Source organism: Microcaecilia unicolor, chromosome 6 (genome assembly GCF_901765095.1).
Source record: "Microcaecilia unicolor chromosome 6, aMicUni1.1, whole genome shotgun sequence".
NCBI classification, from domain to species: Eukaryota; Metazoa; Chordata; class Amphibia; order Gymnophiona; family Siphonopidae; genus Microcaecilia; species Microcaecilia unicolor.
Window position 1 is genome coordinate 161,806,800 of NC_044036.1, and position 19,436 is coordinate 161,826,235.

General features: G+C 41.6%; 1 protein-coding gene across 1 annotated transcript in view; it reads left to right on the forward strand.

The window, feature by feature from the left end:
- TKT (transketolase) overlaps positions 1-19,231 on the forward strand; it is a 56,259-nt gene extending 37,028 nt beyond the window's left edge. The window contains exons 10-14 of the mRNA XM_030206460.1: positions 8,838-8,968; positions 10,684-10,767; positions 12,476-12,569; positions 16,519-16,641; positions 18,844-19,231. Of these exons, the coding sequence (XP_030062320.1) occupies positions 8,838-8,968; positions 10,684-10,767; positions 12,476-12,569; positions 16,519-16,641; positions 18,844-19,031 (620 nt within the window). The 3' untranslated portion in view covers positions 19,032-19,231. The remainder of the gene's footprint in view (positions 1-8,837; positions 8,969-10,683; positions 10,768-12,475; positions 12,570-16,518; positions 16,642-18,843) is intronic.
- Positions 19,232-19,436: the final 205 nt, after the last annotated feature.

Here is a 19,436-nt window from a genome sequence, read left to right on the forward strand (position 1 = left end):
AATGCATGACCAGCTATTCAAAAATAACAATCCCAAAATAAATCCCTGGTAACAATCAAAATACCAAATATCCAAAAAACCAGAGTACAATAGGAAGGAGTCAAAAATATAGATAAAATATTGACCAGACACTACCAATCTGTATAAACAAATAATTTGTATAGTAATGGAGAATTCTCAGAGTATAAACTCACCCAAGCGAGACGACACCGAAATGATTTATGTCTCTAATGGTGGACAAGCTTTTCAATCATAGAACTCCGTGTTTTTTTTTATATTTTATTGTGTGAACAACAACACACCTGTGCTCTTTTCACCAACTGGTTAATAACCTAATATAGAAATATAAAAATTGTAAAAAAGTGCCAATCAATCAATCCTATCTATAACTCCATCCACCCTCATATATATTCATAAAAGGTTTTTTTGTAAACCTCTTTTAAGTCTCCAATATTTATGATAGCAATTGGGCACTTATCGTTATATGGCTAGTTGCTCCCCTCCTGGATATTCAATGTTGTATTCCAGTCGGGTAAAATATCACAGTTGCTTTATCTCTTCCAAAGTGCTGTTCTTCTTTTTGGGGGAGTGGTCAAACAATAATTGTCCCCGTGTAAAAGCGCTCCTGCGCCCTCAACAAATCATAAAGAGTCCGACTCTGCAGGGTTTCGTATAAACTTCCTCAGGAACTCAAACATGATATAAATAAAATAAAGCACAGAAAGGTGCCTCTGATACATTGTCTGGTCAATATTCTGTCTATATTTTTTACTCCTTCCTATTGTACTCTGGTTTTTTGGATATTCGGTTAATGCATGAGACATTACCGCTAGGTCAATGGGTGGCCAACAAAAAAAAGGCCTTATTTTCAAGCGCATCTAAAAATGCACCTGTGCACGTCCAATACACGTTTACACCAGTGCAGGCCATTTTTCAGCGCAGCTTAGTAAAAGGCTCCTGAATGCCTCAAGAGCATGTCAGGAAGCATCAGCAGCTCCTAAGCAAGAAGGCCACCAGGGACGTGGTATTACTAGATCTGCATAGACAATATCACTTAATGTTAAAGTTATTTTCTCTGTACAAGGGGAGATAGGAAGCACCAGAGACAGTATTTTAGCTTGGGTGACTCTTTCATATCTTTTCTAGGGTTTTTCCTTTTTGATTCAAATTGAGTAATGAGACTGTGCATCCAACAATGCATACTCCAGAGAAGGCTTATACTCGCAACACATTGCTATGCGATTATTTGCATTTTTATATCAAGAATTTATTTACATAGTAACATAGTAGATGACGGCAGAAAAAAGACCTGCACGGTCCATCCAGTCTGCCCAACAAGACAACTCATGTGTGCTACTTTTTGTGTATACCCTACTTTGATTTGTACCTGTGCTCTTCAGGGCACAGACCGTATAAGTCTGCCCAGCACTATCCCCGCCTCCCAACCACCAGCCCCACCTCCCAACCACCGGCTCTGGCACAGACCGTATAAGTCTGCCCAGCACTATCCCTGCCTCCCAACCTCCAGTCCCGCCTCCCACCACCGGCTCTGGCACAGACCGTATAAGTCTGCCCGGCACTATCCCTTGCATTTGTATCCCACATTTTTCCACCTATTTGCAGGCTCAATGTGGCTTACATTGTTCCGTCATGGCGATCGCCATTTCTGAAGTGAGAGATACAAGTGGTATTACATTAGAGATCATGATTGGCATAGTATCCATTTCCTGACTTCTCATCATCCCATTTACTGATCTCACCACTAAAAACATCTGATAACTGATACTTACCTTTTTACATTTCCCTGTTATCACAAAATACAAGTAAGAATCAATAGAAGCTGCTAGAGTATGCAGTAGTTTTGTTTCAGAAAAGTCATTATAGAAAGTTAATAGCAGTTTTCTGAGCCACCAAGGTTTTATATAATCCTGTTGTTGGTGAATATCCGGGAGGAAGTGGTAACAGCGGTTAGCATATCTGGGTTTTAAAAAGTTTTGCACAAATTCCTGGAGGAAAAGTCCATAGTCTGCTGTTGAGGCAGACATGGGAAGCAACTGCTGGCCCTTGGATTTGTAGCATGGAATGTTGCTACTCTTTGAGATTCTGCATGGAATCCTGTTACTCTTTAGGATTCCAGAATCTTGCTGTTCTTTGGGGTTCTACATGGAGTGTTGCCACGATTTGGGTTTCTGCCAGGTACTTGTGACCCGGCTTGGCCACTGTTTGGAAATTAGGATACTGGGCTAGATGGACCGTTGGTCTGACCCTGTATGGCTACTCTTATGTTCTTATAGAATAGACGTTTTGTTTCTCTGGGAAAAGTAACTGTTTAACGCTTGGGATTACATATTTGCATATGGAACTTTTTCTAAGGAACTTTTGCAACACTTGTGAAAATCCTGTACTTCCTTATTCTCATATTGCGTGGGCGGGAGGCTTTTGTTCCTGCATGCCTTCAGCTGTTGCAATTAATATTCTGAATTATTACACAGAGACACATCCACTATTAAAGAGGATTTTGATGTAGTTTGTTACCACTGAAACTGTAATATGAGCGTGTTTGTCCTCCTTTCACCTCTTGGCCCCCTGCCACTGTAATAAGCATCACATTGACTGCATTGAAATATGCAGACCCCCTTTTCATTAGAAACTTTGGGGTTCCTTTTATATAGCCATTTCTATTGGTTATGCCCACTGGCTCAGAGCTATTGGAATAATTACTATATTTTTTAAAATCCTTGTTGGGGAAGTCTATCCTCTTAAGAAATTAGACCACTGTGGACCACTTACCCAATTTGAAAGTATTTTGTTCTGTAAATCTTTTGTACTTGGTAAAAAATGTTTACTGCCATTTGGGTCCTAGATCACTTACCAGCCTTTAAGCACTGGAGGAATATGTTCCATAGGAGTAGCCTAGTGGCTAGTGCAGTGGACTTTGATCCTGGAGAACTGAGTTCAATTCCCACTGCAGCTCCTTGTGACTCTGGGCAAGTCACTTAACCCTCCATTGCCCCTGGTACAAAATATGTACCTGAATATATGTAAACTGCTTTGAATGTAGTTGCAAAAACCTCAGAAAGGTGGTATATCAAGTCCCCTTTTCCCATAACCTTTTGGTGATGGAATCCCAGGATGCTTTCCTAAGTATTAAGCATAAAAAACAATTTTGGGCAATTTGGGCAATTTATGTACAATCTTTACCATTACAAGCACTTAGCATAATCCTTAATGAGCTGGATTTATAACTGGTGATGCAGTACTACCATACTGATGCTATCTTTTTAGTGTTACAGCAGGGGGGAGGGAAGACACAAGGGGTGTTGTTCAGACTGTTTTCATCTTTTCCTGCCAGATTGTTTTGGTTATCTGGTGGAGAGCTATAAGAACACACGCTCTCCACGATTGGTGGATTTGTTTTTTGTTTTCTTGTCTGTTATAAAGTTCAGGGGGGGGGGGGGTAGGGAGATTAGGGGGTTAATTTTGTCAAAATATGTAGCAGACTCACTGTGTACTTTGCATGCTTTTATTTGTTCAATAAACATATTTCCAACACAGTCATTTCTAGTGTATTTTCTGAGTTAGTCTGACTCGCAGCCAGCATGCAGTTCAGCAAATAGAGGACAGTGTTCAGATTATCCGCTAACAGCAAAGAAGTTCATCAAAGATGCTGTACCTAATTTTTACAAAAATAAGCCACCAAGGTGGAGAAACTGGATCCGCTTTGAGGGGAAAAGTCGAGGACAAAAAGTAGCGTGATCAACACGATACTTCCAAAAAACCAAGGGGACGAGTAATAAAAAGTAGTTATTTAGTAAGGGATAAGACTCGACACGGCACAGTGCTTCGGTGATTTGCCTATTAGGCACTTTTTATATTACATTTTCTTCACAGTTTTGTTCTACCATCACCTACGTACCTGATACTGTTACCAATCATCAGTCTTCTTAAAGGCTTGATTTGGGCTGTTCTTGCTCCTGTTCCTTTTACCGACATTGACAACACACAAGACTCCTGAGGCAGGTATTGTTTGCTGAAACACGGTTCCATGTCGAGTCTTAAACTTTATTAAAACCCATTAGTGCCCAACATCAATTTGTTCCCATATGGCTTATTATGGGAACATTGGGCACTAATGGGTTAAAGAACTACTTCTTATTACTCGCTTCTTTTTGTACCTAATTTTTAAACAGAAAAATGTATGTGTATTTTCCCTTTTGAAAATTACCTACAGGTAAAAAGGACCTGTGAATGTTACACCTGCTTTTTGTGGGGAGGTGAAATTTCAATGGAAAGTACCGTATTTTTCGGACTATAAGACGCACTTTTTTCCCCCCAAATTTGGGAGGAAAATGGGGGGTGCGTCTTATAGTCCGAAGGTAGAGATTTCCCTCCCTCCCTCCGAGTTCGGGATCGCCCGCCCACCCTCCCCCCCTCCGAGTTCGGGATCGCCCTCCCCCCGGCCCTGTCACCACTTCTCCCTACTCACGTCACGTGATCTTCCCTGGTGGTCTAGTGACGTCGGGGCAGGAAAGAGCCCCCTCTTTCCTGCCCAGCGCGCTGCTCTCCGTCCTCCTATATGCAGCCTGACGGTCTCGGCGAGATTCAAAATGGCCGCCGAGACTTCAATTCTCGGCGGCCATTTTGAATCTCGCCGAGACCGTCAGGCAGCATACAGGAGGACGGAGAGCAGCGCGCTGGGCAGGAAAGAGGGGGCTCTTTCCTGCCCCGACGTCACTAGACCACCAGGGAAGATCGCGTGACATGAGTAGGGAGAAGTGGTGACAGGGCCGGAGGGAGGGATTCGGACAAGACGCACCGGAGCACCTAGGTTTTAGAGGAGGGAAAAAGGAAAAAAAAAATTTTCCTATTTCCCTCCTCTAAATCCTAGGTGCGTCTTATAGTCCGAAAAATACGGTACCACATGTAGATTTGAAAATGCAATCCACGTGCATTTTTTTAAAACTCCTCTGGCCTGATCACATCCAGCTGAATTGTCCATACACTGTGTAAGACTACACATGCTTTTACCCTGCTTAAGGCAGGGCAGTTTCAGCCAGTGTAAATAGCTTTGAAAATTGTCCTCATAATATGGCCTACACTGGAAGAGCTATACCAGATTTTAGGAAGCTCATTGTAGTAGCTCTTTGAACAAATTATGAATTATAATCAGCATTCACTTTAGCAGAATGTTGGGGAGGCTAAGGGCTGTCAGTCAAATGTAGCTTTGTATAACATATTTAAAGAAGTAACAACTGCTTTGTAGCATTATTATGCTGATACTTTGTATAAAGCTGTGTAAAGTCGATAGTTTGTTACAAAAAAACTTTCATATAAAATATAAACTTCCACTGTCAGAACAGAGAAGAGCACTTTACACAATCAGCTATACATCATAAGATTCCTGAAGAAGGTGCGAGCTAGCGCCGAAACACAGCTGTGTTGAGGAGTTGTCACTTCGCTTGCAGTAAAGAATTATTTCTTTATAGATGTCTCCTCGGGTTTTTAGAAGAGCCTACCTTTCTTACTATTTGGGTTTCTGCCAGGTACTTATAACCTGGCTTGGCCACTGTTGGAAACAGGATACTGGGTTAGATGGACCATTGGTCTGACCCAGTATGGCTACTCTTATGTTCCTATGACTGCCAGTCAGGGAATGGGAAGAGTTGTTAGTGCTGGGATTATTTATTTATTTATGTATTATGACTTAGCGCCTTTTTGAAGGAATTCATTCAAGGCAGTGTGTAGCAAGAATAAGTCAAACATAAGCAACAGACAATTACAGCAGTAAAAATATTCAAACAACACCACAAAGTATGGCTTAGAAATCTGCATTACAATGCCAACACAATACACAATAAAACATTTTAATAGACAGCATAAGGTGTAAGCAAAGATGGAACATGTGGAGGGGCATTTTCAATATGACGTCTAAGTCTGACTTTGGACATTTTGCAAAAAAACGTCCAAAATCTGAATAGGAAAAAGGTCATTTTCAAAAAAAAAATAAAAACGTCAATCTTTTGTTTTCAAAAATACTGTTTTCAACAAGGTTTTGTGATTTGGACGTTTTGTTTTTTTGGTACATTTTCAAACAAAAAACGTCCCAAGTGCAAAACACACAAAATCAAGCCATTGGGATGTGGGAGGAGCCAACATTTTTAGTAGACTGGTCCCCCTGACATCCCAGGAAAGCAATAAGGCACCCTAGGGGGCACTGCAGTGGACTTCATAAAATGCACCCAGGTACACATCTCACCATTGCTCCCTTATCTTGTCTGCAGATCCCCCCCAAACCCACTACCCCCAATTGTACAGCACTACCATAGCCCTTACGGGTGAAGGGGGCACCTGTGTGTGGATATAGAGGGTTTCTGGTGAGTTTTTGAGGGCTCACAGTTTCCTCCACAAGTGTAACAATATGGGCCTGGGTCCACCTGTCTGCAGTGCATTGCACCCACCACTAGACTATTCCAGGGACCTGCATGCTGTTGTAATGGACCTGAGTAGAACATCTGAGGTTGGCATAGAGGCTGGCAAGTAATGTTTTTAATCACATTTTTGGGGTGGGAGGGAGTTAGTGACCACTAGCGGAGTAAGGTGAAGTCATCCCTGATTCCCTCCAGTGGTCATCTGGGTATTTAGGGCACCTTTTTGTGCCTTATTCGTTATATAAACAGGTCTAGCTCAAAACATCTTAGTGTTATTCTTGGATGGTTTTGTTATGTTCCATTATTGCTGAAAAACGTCCAAGTGTTAGGAACATCCAAATCACACCCCTGACATGCCCCCTTGTGACCTGAATGCACTTGTGATAGACTTCATAGAAACCTCTATATACGTAACAAATGGTGGTGGTAGGAGTAGCTAATATACAGTTATTTACAATAACTCCCACTACTATGCAGAAGGAAACGGCACAACCAGATTCCTATGACTATCTACTATAGGAACCACTCCAGTAGCACTAAAAGTTTTGATATAGAAATTTGGTGTAGAGCTATGGGGGGGGGGGGGGGGGGGAAGCCTCAAGGTGCTGCAAGGTTCTTAGAGATGACCTTGCTCGGCAACAGGTGATCCTGGTGACCAATCGCCAGTCTTCACCGGACCTACCTCCAAGAAATGCCACAAGATCATCCCGCAGATTTCTCAACCTACACTTCCCCAGTTGTAAAGGACTAAAATACAAGCTGATGCATGCCACTACCTTCTCTTATGTAAGCACACAATTATGGAATGCATTGCTCACAGACCTGAGAACAATCGACAAAACAACTACCTTTCGCAAATCTCTGAAGACATATCTCTTCAACAAGGCCTTCAATGAGAACCTATAGCCACACAAATCCACTTCACCAACCCAATCAGTTAAGAAAGCTCACCTTCTATAATTACCCTAATCACTCCCTTCCTCCTTCCTTTTTTCTTCCCTTGCTTAATCTTTGCACAAAACTAAATGTATCTGTTATCCTGTAATGACAATGTTAACAAAATTAAGTAAGCCACATTGAGCCTGCAAATAGGTGGGAAAATGTGGGATACAAATGCAATAAATAATAATAATAATCAATCCCTGATCACGGGCAAAAAAACCACCCCAAAATTCTCAATCTTTAAACATGTTGGAGCACATATCTTATTTACATAAATGCAGGTAATAGCTTCATGACTTCATCCCTGCCACTGAATAAATCATTGTAGGAAGAACAAGAAAAGTTCAAAAAAACTTAACTTCCTGGTCCACCTTGTGATCGGTTGCCTCACCCTCCTCTTCCTTGGCCAAAACATTTAGTGCTACTGGAGTGGTTCCTATAGTAGATAGTCATAGGAATTTGGTTGTGCTGTTTCCTTCTGCATTGTAGTGGGGAGTTATTGTAATAACTGGACTTCATAGAAAAACATCTGAAAATTGGGTTTGGAAAATAGCAATTTGGACGTTTTTGTGAGAAACAGGAGATAGTCTTGTGTTAAGCGAAGCCTTTCGGGGAGTGCATTCCAGAGCGTGGGGGCTATTCTGGAGAAGGCTCGTTTTCGGGTATCACCTGTATTGTACTGGTAGCCAGTGAAATTTTTGCAAAAATGGTGTGACGTGGTCACATCGCATACAACCTTCTATTAGTCTTGCTGCAGCATTCTGAATCAATTGGAACTATTATAGAATAAATACCTTCTAATATATAGAGATATAGATACATATAGTTACTTGGTCGTCTTGTCAGATAGCTGTACAGTCAATGTTTATAAGCTACCTGAATTGTTGGTAAATAAATACTTCTTTGGAATGGTTCAAATTATGACAAAAAAAACATATACTGTGCACTTGAAATTGATAGCACCTACTTCTGGCCAAGTCTACTTTGTCTTCCCTTTGCATTTACTGACATAGCACTTTTAGGGCCCTGTTTACTAAGGTGCACTAGTGTTTTTAATGCGCACTAAGCGCTAGAGACGTCCATATATTCCTATGGGCATCTCTAGCATTTAGCGTGTGCTAGAAACGCTAACGCACCTCTAATGTAGCTTAGTAAACAGGGCCTTTAATGTTTGATTTTAATCATCTTTATTTTTTTGTGGGTTTTTTTTGTTTTGTTTTGTTTTTACATTTTTCTCTTGTATAACTTTCAGTTTTCTTCTCTTTTTTTTTTTTAGTTTCCTTCTGTCTTCTTGTTCACTGGTTTTAGATGGTTTTCCAATTTTAAGGAGAAGATGATTCTGTTCTGGGAAAAGGTAGATTTGCATGTGCCTTGTGTGCCTGATGTGTGCTGAATAACCAGGGTTTGCTGTATGTGATCACATTGTTCAGTTCTTTGGGATTTTTTATGCATCATGTTTTCTTTCAGGTGAGGATGGCCCTTCACAGATGGGCCTCGAAGACTTGGCCTTGTTTCGAGCTGTACCCACAGCCACTGTTTTTTACCCAAGTGATGCAGTATCCACGGAGAAAGCCGTAGAGCTAGCTGCTAACACAAAGGTTTGTCTGGACTTTAGAAACCAACTTAAACAGCTTATTCGTTTATTCTAAGGGGGCAATTCTACAAAGGATGGTAAAACTCAAGCACTAAAGATTTGCTGCCTAAGCCAGTGTTCTGCAGTGGTACATTTGCATGCATAAGGCATTATAGAATAATAGCATAAGTCATCAATCACATGCCTAAAGTTAGGTACGACCACTTACGCCTGCGGAGTGGAGGAGTAGCCTAGTGGTTAGTGCAGCGGACTTTGATCCTGGGGAACAAGGTTCGATTCCCACTGCAGTTCCTTGTGACTGTGGGCAAGTTACTTAACCCTCCATTGCTCCTGGTACAAAATAAGTACCTGAATATATGTACACCGCTTTGAATGTAGTTGCAAAAACCTCAGAAAGGTAGTATATCAAGTGCCATTTCCCTTTCCCTATTTGAGGTTCTACATGGAATGTTGCTATTGCTACTATTTAAGATCCTGGAATGTTTCTACTATTTGAAGATTCTACATGGAACGTTGCTACTATAGGAGATTCTATATGGAATGTTGCTACTATTGAGATTCTGTTGCTACTATTTGAGATTCTACATGGAATGTTTCTATTCCACTAGCAACATTCCATGTAGAAGCCTGCCCTTGCAGATCAGCAACGCAGCCGCGCAGCTGCGTTGCTGATCTGCAAGGGCAGGCTTCTACATGGAATGTTGCTAGTGGAGGAGTAGCCTAGTGGTTAGTGCAGTGGACTTTGATCCTGGGGAACTGAGTTCAATTCCCACTGCAGCTCCTTGTGACTCTGGCCAAGTCACTTAACCCTCCATTGCCCCTGGTACAAAATAAGTACCTGTATATCTGTAAACCGCTTTGAATGTAGTTGCAAAATACCACAGAAATGCGGTATATCAAGTCCCATTTCCCTTTCCCTTTATGGCAGGTGTAAACGTTCACGCTTAAATGCGACAATTATGCACTTAAATGATAGGATTGGAATGCCCATGCTCCACCCATACCCCGCCCGTGTCCATGCTCCCTTTTCAGCTGTGTGCTATAGAAGTTATGCACTGTTGATAGAATGGGTGCCTAATAGAGGCCAGCCGAAAAGGTTTTTTTCAGTTTGGGCTGAAACTGAAACCACTACAGAAACCGTTTGAAAGCTTTGAGCCGAAACTCGTTAGCTAGTTTCGACTGAAACTGAAAACTCAAGTTTGGCTGTGTGAATGTGAGCCAGTGAGGGCCACTGGGGATTGTCAGAGATTGCAGTCTGCATCCCCCTCTGCTAAATCCACAGTATCCAAGCCAGAAGATTCAATTCTATTCTATACCCGGCATCTATATCCCGCTTATATCTACTTGGAATCAAAGCAGGTTACAAAACATTATAAATCACAACACAAATTAAGAAAAGGATCAGAAATACTTAGATTTTCAGAGCTCTCTAAAATTGCAAATACAATAGTAATTTAAATAATGAAAGACCATATTTAATCTCCAAGCAAAACAGCTTCTACACCCATGGACCACAGCTAATGAAAACAAACTAAAAGCAATAGTGCTTTACAGTAGCTAAAGAAAGCATGTTGCTTGATACAAACTTCAGGGAAGAAATCTCGACAAAGGAGGAAGACTTAAAACAATATCTGGGTAGGTCAAAGTGCACATTGCATAGTAAATTTGAGAATGTCAAATGTTGCCTACTTGTCTTTGATCATTTCATTTCTACAACAGGGAATATGCTTCATAAGAACCAGTCGCCCAGAAAATGAAGTGATTTATAACAACAATGAGAACTTCCAAGTAGGACACGCCAAGGTAACTTTTGCCCCAGTACAAAAATTCTTCCCAAAATATTTAAGTTCAAAACACAGGTGTTATCTTAGATCAGCAAATCTGAAATTTACTACAATGATTTTTTCAGGATCCTTACTCAAAAAATTCTGTTTCTGGGGCACAGTTTAAATGTAAATTAGTTTGAGAGCGTCTTCAAGGGTCTGCCTAGGGTTTTGTTCTTTGAGCAGCTTCTGGAATGTTTCATTGTTCATGAAAATGCAGAGGGGCCCTTTTATTAAGCCGCGTAGGTGCCAACTGGAGTTACTGCCCAGTTACCGCATGGCCCTTGCGGTAATTTCAATTTTGGGGCTAGTCCGCCACGCGCGTCTGAAAACTAATTTTTATTTTCTGGCGTGCGGCAGCTACGCGAGTCAATTGGCATTTGACGCACTTAGACCATTATCGCCCAGTTACCACATGAGACCTTACTGCTAGGTCGATCGCTTGCGGTAAGGTCTCAGACCCAAAATGGATGCATGGCAATTTTCATTTTGCCGCAAGTCCGTTTTCGGCAAAAAAAGGCATTTTTTGTAGGTGCACTAAAAAATAATTCTGCATGTGCCCAAAACACGCTTTACACTACTGCAGGCCATTTTTCAGTGCACCTTAGTAAAAAGGACCCCTAAGTGAGGTATTAGTCTATCAGCAGCAGCTACAGAACTCATTCTCACTGCTGAATGGATGGTGGAGAGGCTTATAAGTTATAAACAGAGATCCAGTGACTACATTATGTAGGATACAGGAATTTGGCAGATGGCTAACTCCAGCCTTTTGCTCTTCAAATGTGTCAGATGCCATCCCATATGAATATTAATCCTTCACAAGCATCTCATCAATAGTCTGGCAAGAGGTATACTGTGGCAGCTTCTACTCCTGGCTGCCTGCATATTTGTGAGTTATTAACCAGGATATCACATTTACTGTAGCTTTTGTGGTTGAGGAAAATTGCTTGTTTTATGTTCCCTCCTCAACCTCATTCCAAGAACAGATTTAAGTAACTAGAAGACTACAAGAGCATCAATGAGAGGATCTGTATTCTTGGCCATTGGGGTGGTTATCACTTCTGTAAGGGAGGAAAAAGAGACCAAGGAAGGTATTGAAGGCCATTTCTGATAATTCAGTAGGGTTTGGCCTTGGTATCTCCTTACTTAGATTTCATCCCAGGAGATATCACAGGTTGTGCTGTGATACCGTCTAGGACAGGCTTGGCCAAGTCCAGTTTTCGAGGGCTGTAAATATGCCAGGTTTAGGCTTTCGCTAATTTGCATGACAGAGACTTGCATGCTCAGTTACCTCCATTGTATGCAGATCTTTCTCATTGAATATTCATTGTGGACATGCTGAAAGTTTGACCTGCTGTGGCCCTTGAAGACTGAACCTGGAGAAGCTTGGCCTAGGAAAAATGGTATCTTGCAGTAGAAATGAGGTATCAATGAGGTGCCTTTCTGCTAGACCACTCATATCTCATATTTTGATACTGTTTCACGGTAGATCTATTATTAGGTTTCAAGTTGCTGTTCTCAAGTTTTATTGTATTTATGTTTATTCTTGGTTATTTTACTATTGTTATGCTGCTAACAAAATTGTAAGTTTTATGTTAAACTGTACCTGCTGTACACCGCCTTGGGTGAATCTCTTCATAAAGGCGCTTAATAAATTGCAGTAAATAAATAAATAAATATCCTTTCAGGTGGTGCGTCAGAGTAAAGATGACCAAGTCACAGTGATTGGAGCAGGAGTAACTCTTCATGAGGCACTAGCTGCAGCTGAGCAACTGAAGAAAGGTAGGATCACCACATCACCACTTCAGTAAAATAATCTTCTGAAATTAGATTAACAGTAATACAGTACAAAGAGTCCCCAGGACCACTGGCAAAACCCCGGTTTAATAATGCATATTTTGCAGTTTCTCAGGAACTGGTTTAGTCTGAAGTTGCAAGCTTGCCACTCTGACTTTCAGCTTTGCTTTTACTTTATGAGGTCCTAGCAGAAATGCTGAGAGGGTCCCTCCTCCTCGTATTGAACAGATTAGTATGGCAGGTTGACAATACCAGGCCATTGGCAGGAAAGGCAAGATGATCGGGTAATGACTGAACTCATGTTGGCAGCTATTTGGATTATTTTGTGATTTTGTGGTTGGACATAGGAGGGGAGAAGTGTTGGAGATGAAATAAAAAGGGCATTTTGCATGCACATAACCCAAGGAGGATGGAGCTCAATAGAGGTAGATGACAAAACTGCTGAAAAAGGAATGTCATGCAGGTGGTCACAGTCTATGGCTGGCAGCTGAGAGATAATCCTTGGATGCGAATAGCTGGGTAGCCTGGATGAAACACTTAGTCTTTTTCTGTCATCCACTGTAATGTTACTGTGTAGCTTGCAGACCACCCCCCCCCCCCATCCCACGTCTTACCAAGAGTTGTAATCTAAACATCTACCAAACCTGGTGAGATTATCTCTATCTTCGTAGATCACTGTGACCTTGCTAGATAGGTCATTCACAACCAGGGCGACGAAAAAAGGGAGGGGACAACAGACGATGTACAAACTTGCACATTTATTAAACACCTAGGACTCGACACAAGCCGTCTTCCTCAGGAGTCTCTAAAAACATGTATACAGATCAAAAATTAAAACAATATTGCATTGACACAGTTGAAATACATACAGAAATATCAAAATGTGAATAAAATAGAATAAAACCGAATACACAATATAAACATGACAAAAATAAAATTAACAAACAGACAGTAAACAGCCACCACTGACCCATTGGCTCTGGCTTGGTTTCTAGGAACTTCTAGCCAGCTGGTACTACCCTGGCTATCCCAGGGCCTGTGATGCTACTCGTCCATGCTTGCTGTATTTTCCCATGTTTTCTCCTTATCTTGCTGAATAGAAGAGAGGGCAGAAGCTCTTGAAGTATTATGCCAGAATGAATAGATAGGCCAGGGCTTTCCAAACTGTGGGTGAAGTTGAGAAAGCTACATTTGAAGTCTTTGCCTGGGTGGTCCCTCCATAGAGACATAAATGTCCATAGCAATAAGGAGAGGGGGTGGTCATGTGATTTTTTTTTTTATAGCCACAAAAATGGGGTCGCAGCCACAGAAACTTTGATAAGTGCAGGTACTGTTAATATAAAATGTTAGCCTGCACGGTGTCTACAGAGTATGGCAGCGATATGTACGGAATAATAGAATGATGGCAAGTTTTAATAAAACCGGATTAATGTCAGTAAGGGGGGAGGGGGGAGGATTGGAGGGGAATAGAATTGGGGAAGGGGGAAGTCGAGAACGGGGGGGATGGAGGGAGGAAAATGTTAAAAGATTGATGATGATGTACTAGTTACACACTGTTAGTATGGGAGTTATATCAACAAGATATATTTGTACTATGACAATACTGTTTGGTTATGCAAATGCATCAATAAAACAATATTAAACAAAAAAATGTTAGCCTGCATTTGACCTAGGTCATCTGTCATGCAGCACAGTCATGCTAATATTGGATTTGATTATTACAAGGCTTTCTGGTTAGACTTAGTAAGGGTTGGCTGGGGGTGGGGGAGAGGGATGATATATATGAACTACATGTCTGCACAGACAGCAAATGAGCCGGCACCTGGGATGTAATCTTCAGTGTCAGCAGGAATAAATAGGCAGACTGTGTGCATTGGTTGTGCTCATCTACTAGCTGGTCATCTAGCCATCGCCAACTTGCTGGCACTAGTCAATTGATTTCTGTGGCATTATAGACTATTTATTTATTATTACATTTGTATTCCACGCTTTCCCACTCGAAGCAGTTCAACGCGGTTTACATAGTAATAGGGATTACAGAGTATTGATAGAGAAAATATAAGTTAAGTATAGCCGAATAACAAAAAAGATAGGTGGTGAAGGGAGTAGGAGAGGTATAAGCAAGGGTAGGTGAGCGTTGGAGGAGGGGTAGGGGAGGGGGATGGGCTACGGGTTGAGCATAGGGAATTTTGGTGGGAGAAGTAGTTTAGGTCATCGTCGTTGTGTCCTGGATATATGTTGGGTTATAGGGTTCATAGGATTAGTTTGGGTCATTCGGATACCAACAGGTCTTGCTCTATGCTCTCTTGTGTCACTAAATACTGTTTTCTTTATCTGCACTGTGTTTTTTCTTCCATTGTCAATGACATTCCCCATGTTTTCAAACAAAAACGTCAGGAAAAAGCACAGCATTAAGAAGGCGCCCTCTTATTGACATCGCTCCTGTAATGAAAAGATACCAATTCTCTTTATCTCCCCTCTTTCCCTTTGTTAGTTTATTTCATTTTTCATTTCATTTATTAGAATGTATATTCCGCCCTCATCCAGGGCAGATTGCAAGCAAATGTACAAAATCATTACATAAAAACGTAGCAATACAATGCTATCAATAAACACAGTCAATTCAAGCAACATCCATTTCAGTTCCCACAGAGAGCAATCAGTCACTGTTCCAGAAGCACTAAACTTGCTTTCAAGAGCTTTTTAAATGCCAAAAAAATGTGCTTCCTAAGAAGTTGAGACCTGATAGAGGTGTTAACAGCTGCACCAAAACACTTAAGGATGGTTTGAATTGATTTGGCTTTGCTTAACTAGATCTCTATACATTTTATAAGCACAACATTCTGAGCTCATTCCTGTAACTCCTTTTCTGTAGGAGTCAGGGGCGTAGCCAGACTTTGGCGGGTCCAGAGAGCCCAAGGTGAGGAGGCACATTTTAGCTCCCCACCACCACCGCCACCACCAACAATAACAACTTTGACACCCCCCACCCCCCGCTGACAACCCTCTCGACCCACCCCTCCCGCCGCCAACTCTCTCCCGCCATCGCCGTCACCTACCTTTGCTGGCAGGGGACCCCAACCCCGGCCAGCTGAGGTCCTCTTCTTCCTTTGTTCTGTTTCTGACGTCAGACTCACAGAAACAGAATGAAGCCTTGCGCCGGAAGAAGAGGACTTCGGCTGGCGGGGGTTGGGATCCCCCGCCAGCAAAGGTAGGCGACGGCGGGTTGACGGCGGGAGGGGGGTCGCGAGGGTCATCAGCAGGGGGGTCCAGGGCCAAATCTACGGGGGCCAGGCCCCCGTGGCCCCATGTAGCTACGCCCCTGGTAGGAGTAGCCTCATAGTTAGTGTACCAGGTTTTGATCCTGGTGACCTGGGTTCAATTCCCACTGCAGCTCCTTGTGACTTTGGCTAAGTCACTTAACCCTCTATCGCCCCAGTACAAAAACTTAGATTGTGAGCCCTCTAGGGACAGAGAAAGTACTTGCATATAATGTATGCAGCGCTGCGTACGTCTAGTAGCGCTATAGAAATGAGTAGTAGTAATAGTAGTAAGCACCTACTCCTGTGCTGCTTGTATTTACTTATATAGTAACATAGTAGATGACGGCAGAAAAAGACCTGCACGGTCCATCCAGTCTGCCCAAGAAATGTGCCACTTTTTTGTGTATACCTTATAAGCACAACATTCTGAGCTCATTCCTGTAACTCCTTTTCTGTAGGAGTCAGGGGCGTAGCCAGACTTCGGCGGGAGGGGGGGTTCCAGAGAGCCCAAGGTGAGGGGGCACATTTTAGCACCCCCCCCCCCCACCACCACCAACAACTTTGACCCCCCCCTGCTGACAACCCTCTCGACCCCCCCTCCCGCTGCCAACTCTCTCCCGCCATCGCATGTAAAGATGTATCCCTGCTAACAGTGCCTTTTTATTTTGTAGAAAATATCTCCATTAGAGTGATTGATCTATTCACCATTAAACCACTGGATTGCAAAACTATTCTTGAAAGTGCCAGAGCAACCCACGGACGAATCATAACAGTGGAAGACCATTATTACGAAGGTATGACAAATGAAGCCAGCTACCATTAGCAAAAGCACCAAAATCACAGCACACAGCATGTTATCCATTATCCGTTTTCTTCTTCTTCTTTTTCGAACTGAAGATTGAGTTATGTTTTGACTGTATGCACCCTTTAGATCTTCTCTATTACCATGATGCGAATTTGCTCCAAAAACACTTCAGGATTATGGATCATCTGATTTTAATAGAGAAACTTTAAAAAAAAAACCCCATTGCTGTTCTATTAGATGCCTAAGGAACCCTGTTTACTAAACCGCACTAGAGGCGTGTTAGGCTTTTTAGCACACACTAAATATTAGCTTGTGTTAACTGTGTAGATGGCCATAATATTTCTATGGGTGTCTACACAGCGCATGCTCATTTTTAGCACACACTAAAAACGCTAGCGCACCTTAGTAATCAGGGCCCTAAGTGTGTGGGGAGAAATCTCCGGTCATGTTTCAGCTGGAGAGGAATGGAAAGCAAAGAAGCTTGAGATGAGTGAAGGCTTCATGAGGATCTGTAAGGGTTCAAAAACTTTGTCCAATATAAAGATCGATAAGAATGAAGCACCCTCTGTGCTGGAAAGAAAACCTTAAAGTGCTGCTAGAATTGGGGAAACACAATCAAAATGTCTTGCCCATACGAGCACCTTCACAGCTGCCATTGTAGGCGTTTGAGTGATAATGGTGCTAGGCCATTATTGAGGGTATTGCAGTAGTCCAGCTGAGAGATGACATTGTGTGAAGAAGAAGCTTTGAGTTGTAAGATACAAACTAGGGTTTCACTGTTCTGGTCCTGTGGAGTTCTGTAAAAGAAGAGCATATCACAGCTGAGATCTGAGGCCTGAAGGAAAGAGGAGTCCGAACTTCACACCTCCTCCAAATTCTATAAATGGCACCTAAAGTTAGATACCCAATTGTGCACTCAGTTATAGAATAGGGTCAGTAACATAGGGCCCTGTTTACTAAGTCATGCTGTAGGCGCGCAAACCTTTTAGTGTGATCCAAGACACCCATAGGAATATAATGAGAGTCTCTCGTTAGTACACACTAATTTTTAGCGCATGCTAATGATAGAGACACTCATTATATTCCTATGGGTGTCTTAGCGCGTGCTAAAAAGTTTGCGCACCTACAACGTGACTTAGTAAAGAGGGGCTATAATTAGTTAATTGGCCCTTAATTTGGAGATAAGTACCAGTGATTGGAGCACTTATTGCATGCATGACTGACTTACGTTTTATCCCCCTCACGCTAAGGCCATTTTTACAGTGGTTGTAAAAATAAATAATATTTAAACTAACCGTTGAGTCTTGCTCCTGAGTAGAACTGCTATACACAAAATTGGTAAGATGGAATTCTCTAAATGTTATGATTATGGAGGAAAAAGACTTCAGAAACTCTGTATTCACCTGTTCAAGATTGTGAATCACAGACTGCCATAGATCTCATAAAAAACTTTTTGTTAGAGACTATGTTACAGACTCCTCATTAGTCAAAAAACCTCCAAAGTAATATCATAGGTGTATCTATAACCTTTTATAACTTTGTGATGATAGAATATTAAGAAATAGCTCTATGATGTTACTTTGGAGGTTTTTTGACTGAGGAATCTGTATCATAGTCTTTAACAAAAAGTTTTTTATGAGATCTATGGCAGTCTGTGATTCACAATCTTGAACAGGTGAATACAGAATTTCTGAAGTCTTTTTCTTCCATAATCATAACATTTAGAGAATTCCATCTTACCAATTGTATATATAAAAATAAATAATAATAATTTTCTATAATGGCCATGAGTTAATGTTGCCATTATGGGAGCACTTACTAACACCTATTTTGTAGGCAATAAGGACTCCTGCATTATCAGTGCGCTAACCAATTAGCATGCAGTAATGTAGACGCACTAACTGGTTAGAGCAGGAATGCCCACTCCCCCCTTCCCCAACAAGCCCCCTTAAAAACAAAAATAGTGTGTGATTAGCGTGTGCACATCCCAAAATGGAGCACATTAGTCCATCCTGTGTTGGGCTTTTTTTTTTTATTTTTTTTGCTGCTATGCATTAGCGCCTAACTCAACTTAGTCAAAACACTCCTACATGAGGATTGGAATTAGTGCACGGTTATGTGCACTAGTGCACTCTTACACTTCGACCAGCAAAGCTTGCTATGCTAATCGATTTTTGTCTTCTTCATATAGGTGGGATTGGAGAAGCAGTGTCATCTGCTGTGGTAGGACAGCCCGGCATCACAGTCACCCGCTTGGCTGTATCCCATATACCTCGCAGCGGAAAGCCAGCCGAGCTGCTAAAGATGTTTGGCATTGATAAAGATAACATTGTGAACTCTGTCAAAACTGTGGTTTCCCAAATAACCAATGCAAAGTAGGATAAAATTCCTCATATCTCGTCTCGTTACACAGCAGTAATACTGGAAAGAATTCCAAAAACCTTTTAATGCTTGTAATAAAACCGTGGTCTTTATAATCGTTTTAACAATCACCTGGCTTACAGTTGCTTTTCATTTTATACACAGTTCATTCCATTGCAGACTGGGCACCAATAAACAAGTAACTGCTGAGCAAACTGTATTCCGTCTCTCTTCATGTTCGTTCTGGGCAAGGAAACTGGTCATTGTTTGTCCAGAAAAGAAAAGGATATTTAGTAGATTTTATGAGTTGCTGCAGTTTTCTTGGTTTTGTTTTAGATAAGTTTAATTCTCTGAAGATGAATAATTGAAGTGATCTACAGCACTGGAAGAGAATGGGGATCATGCATAAAGAGGGTAATTTAA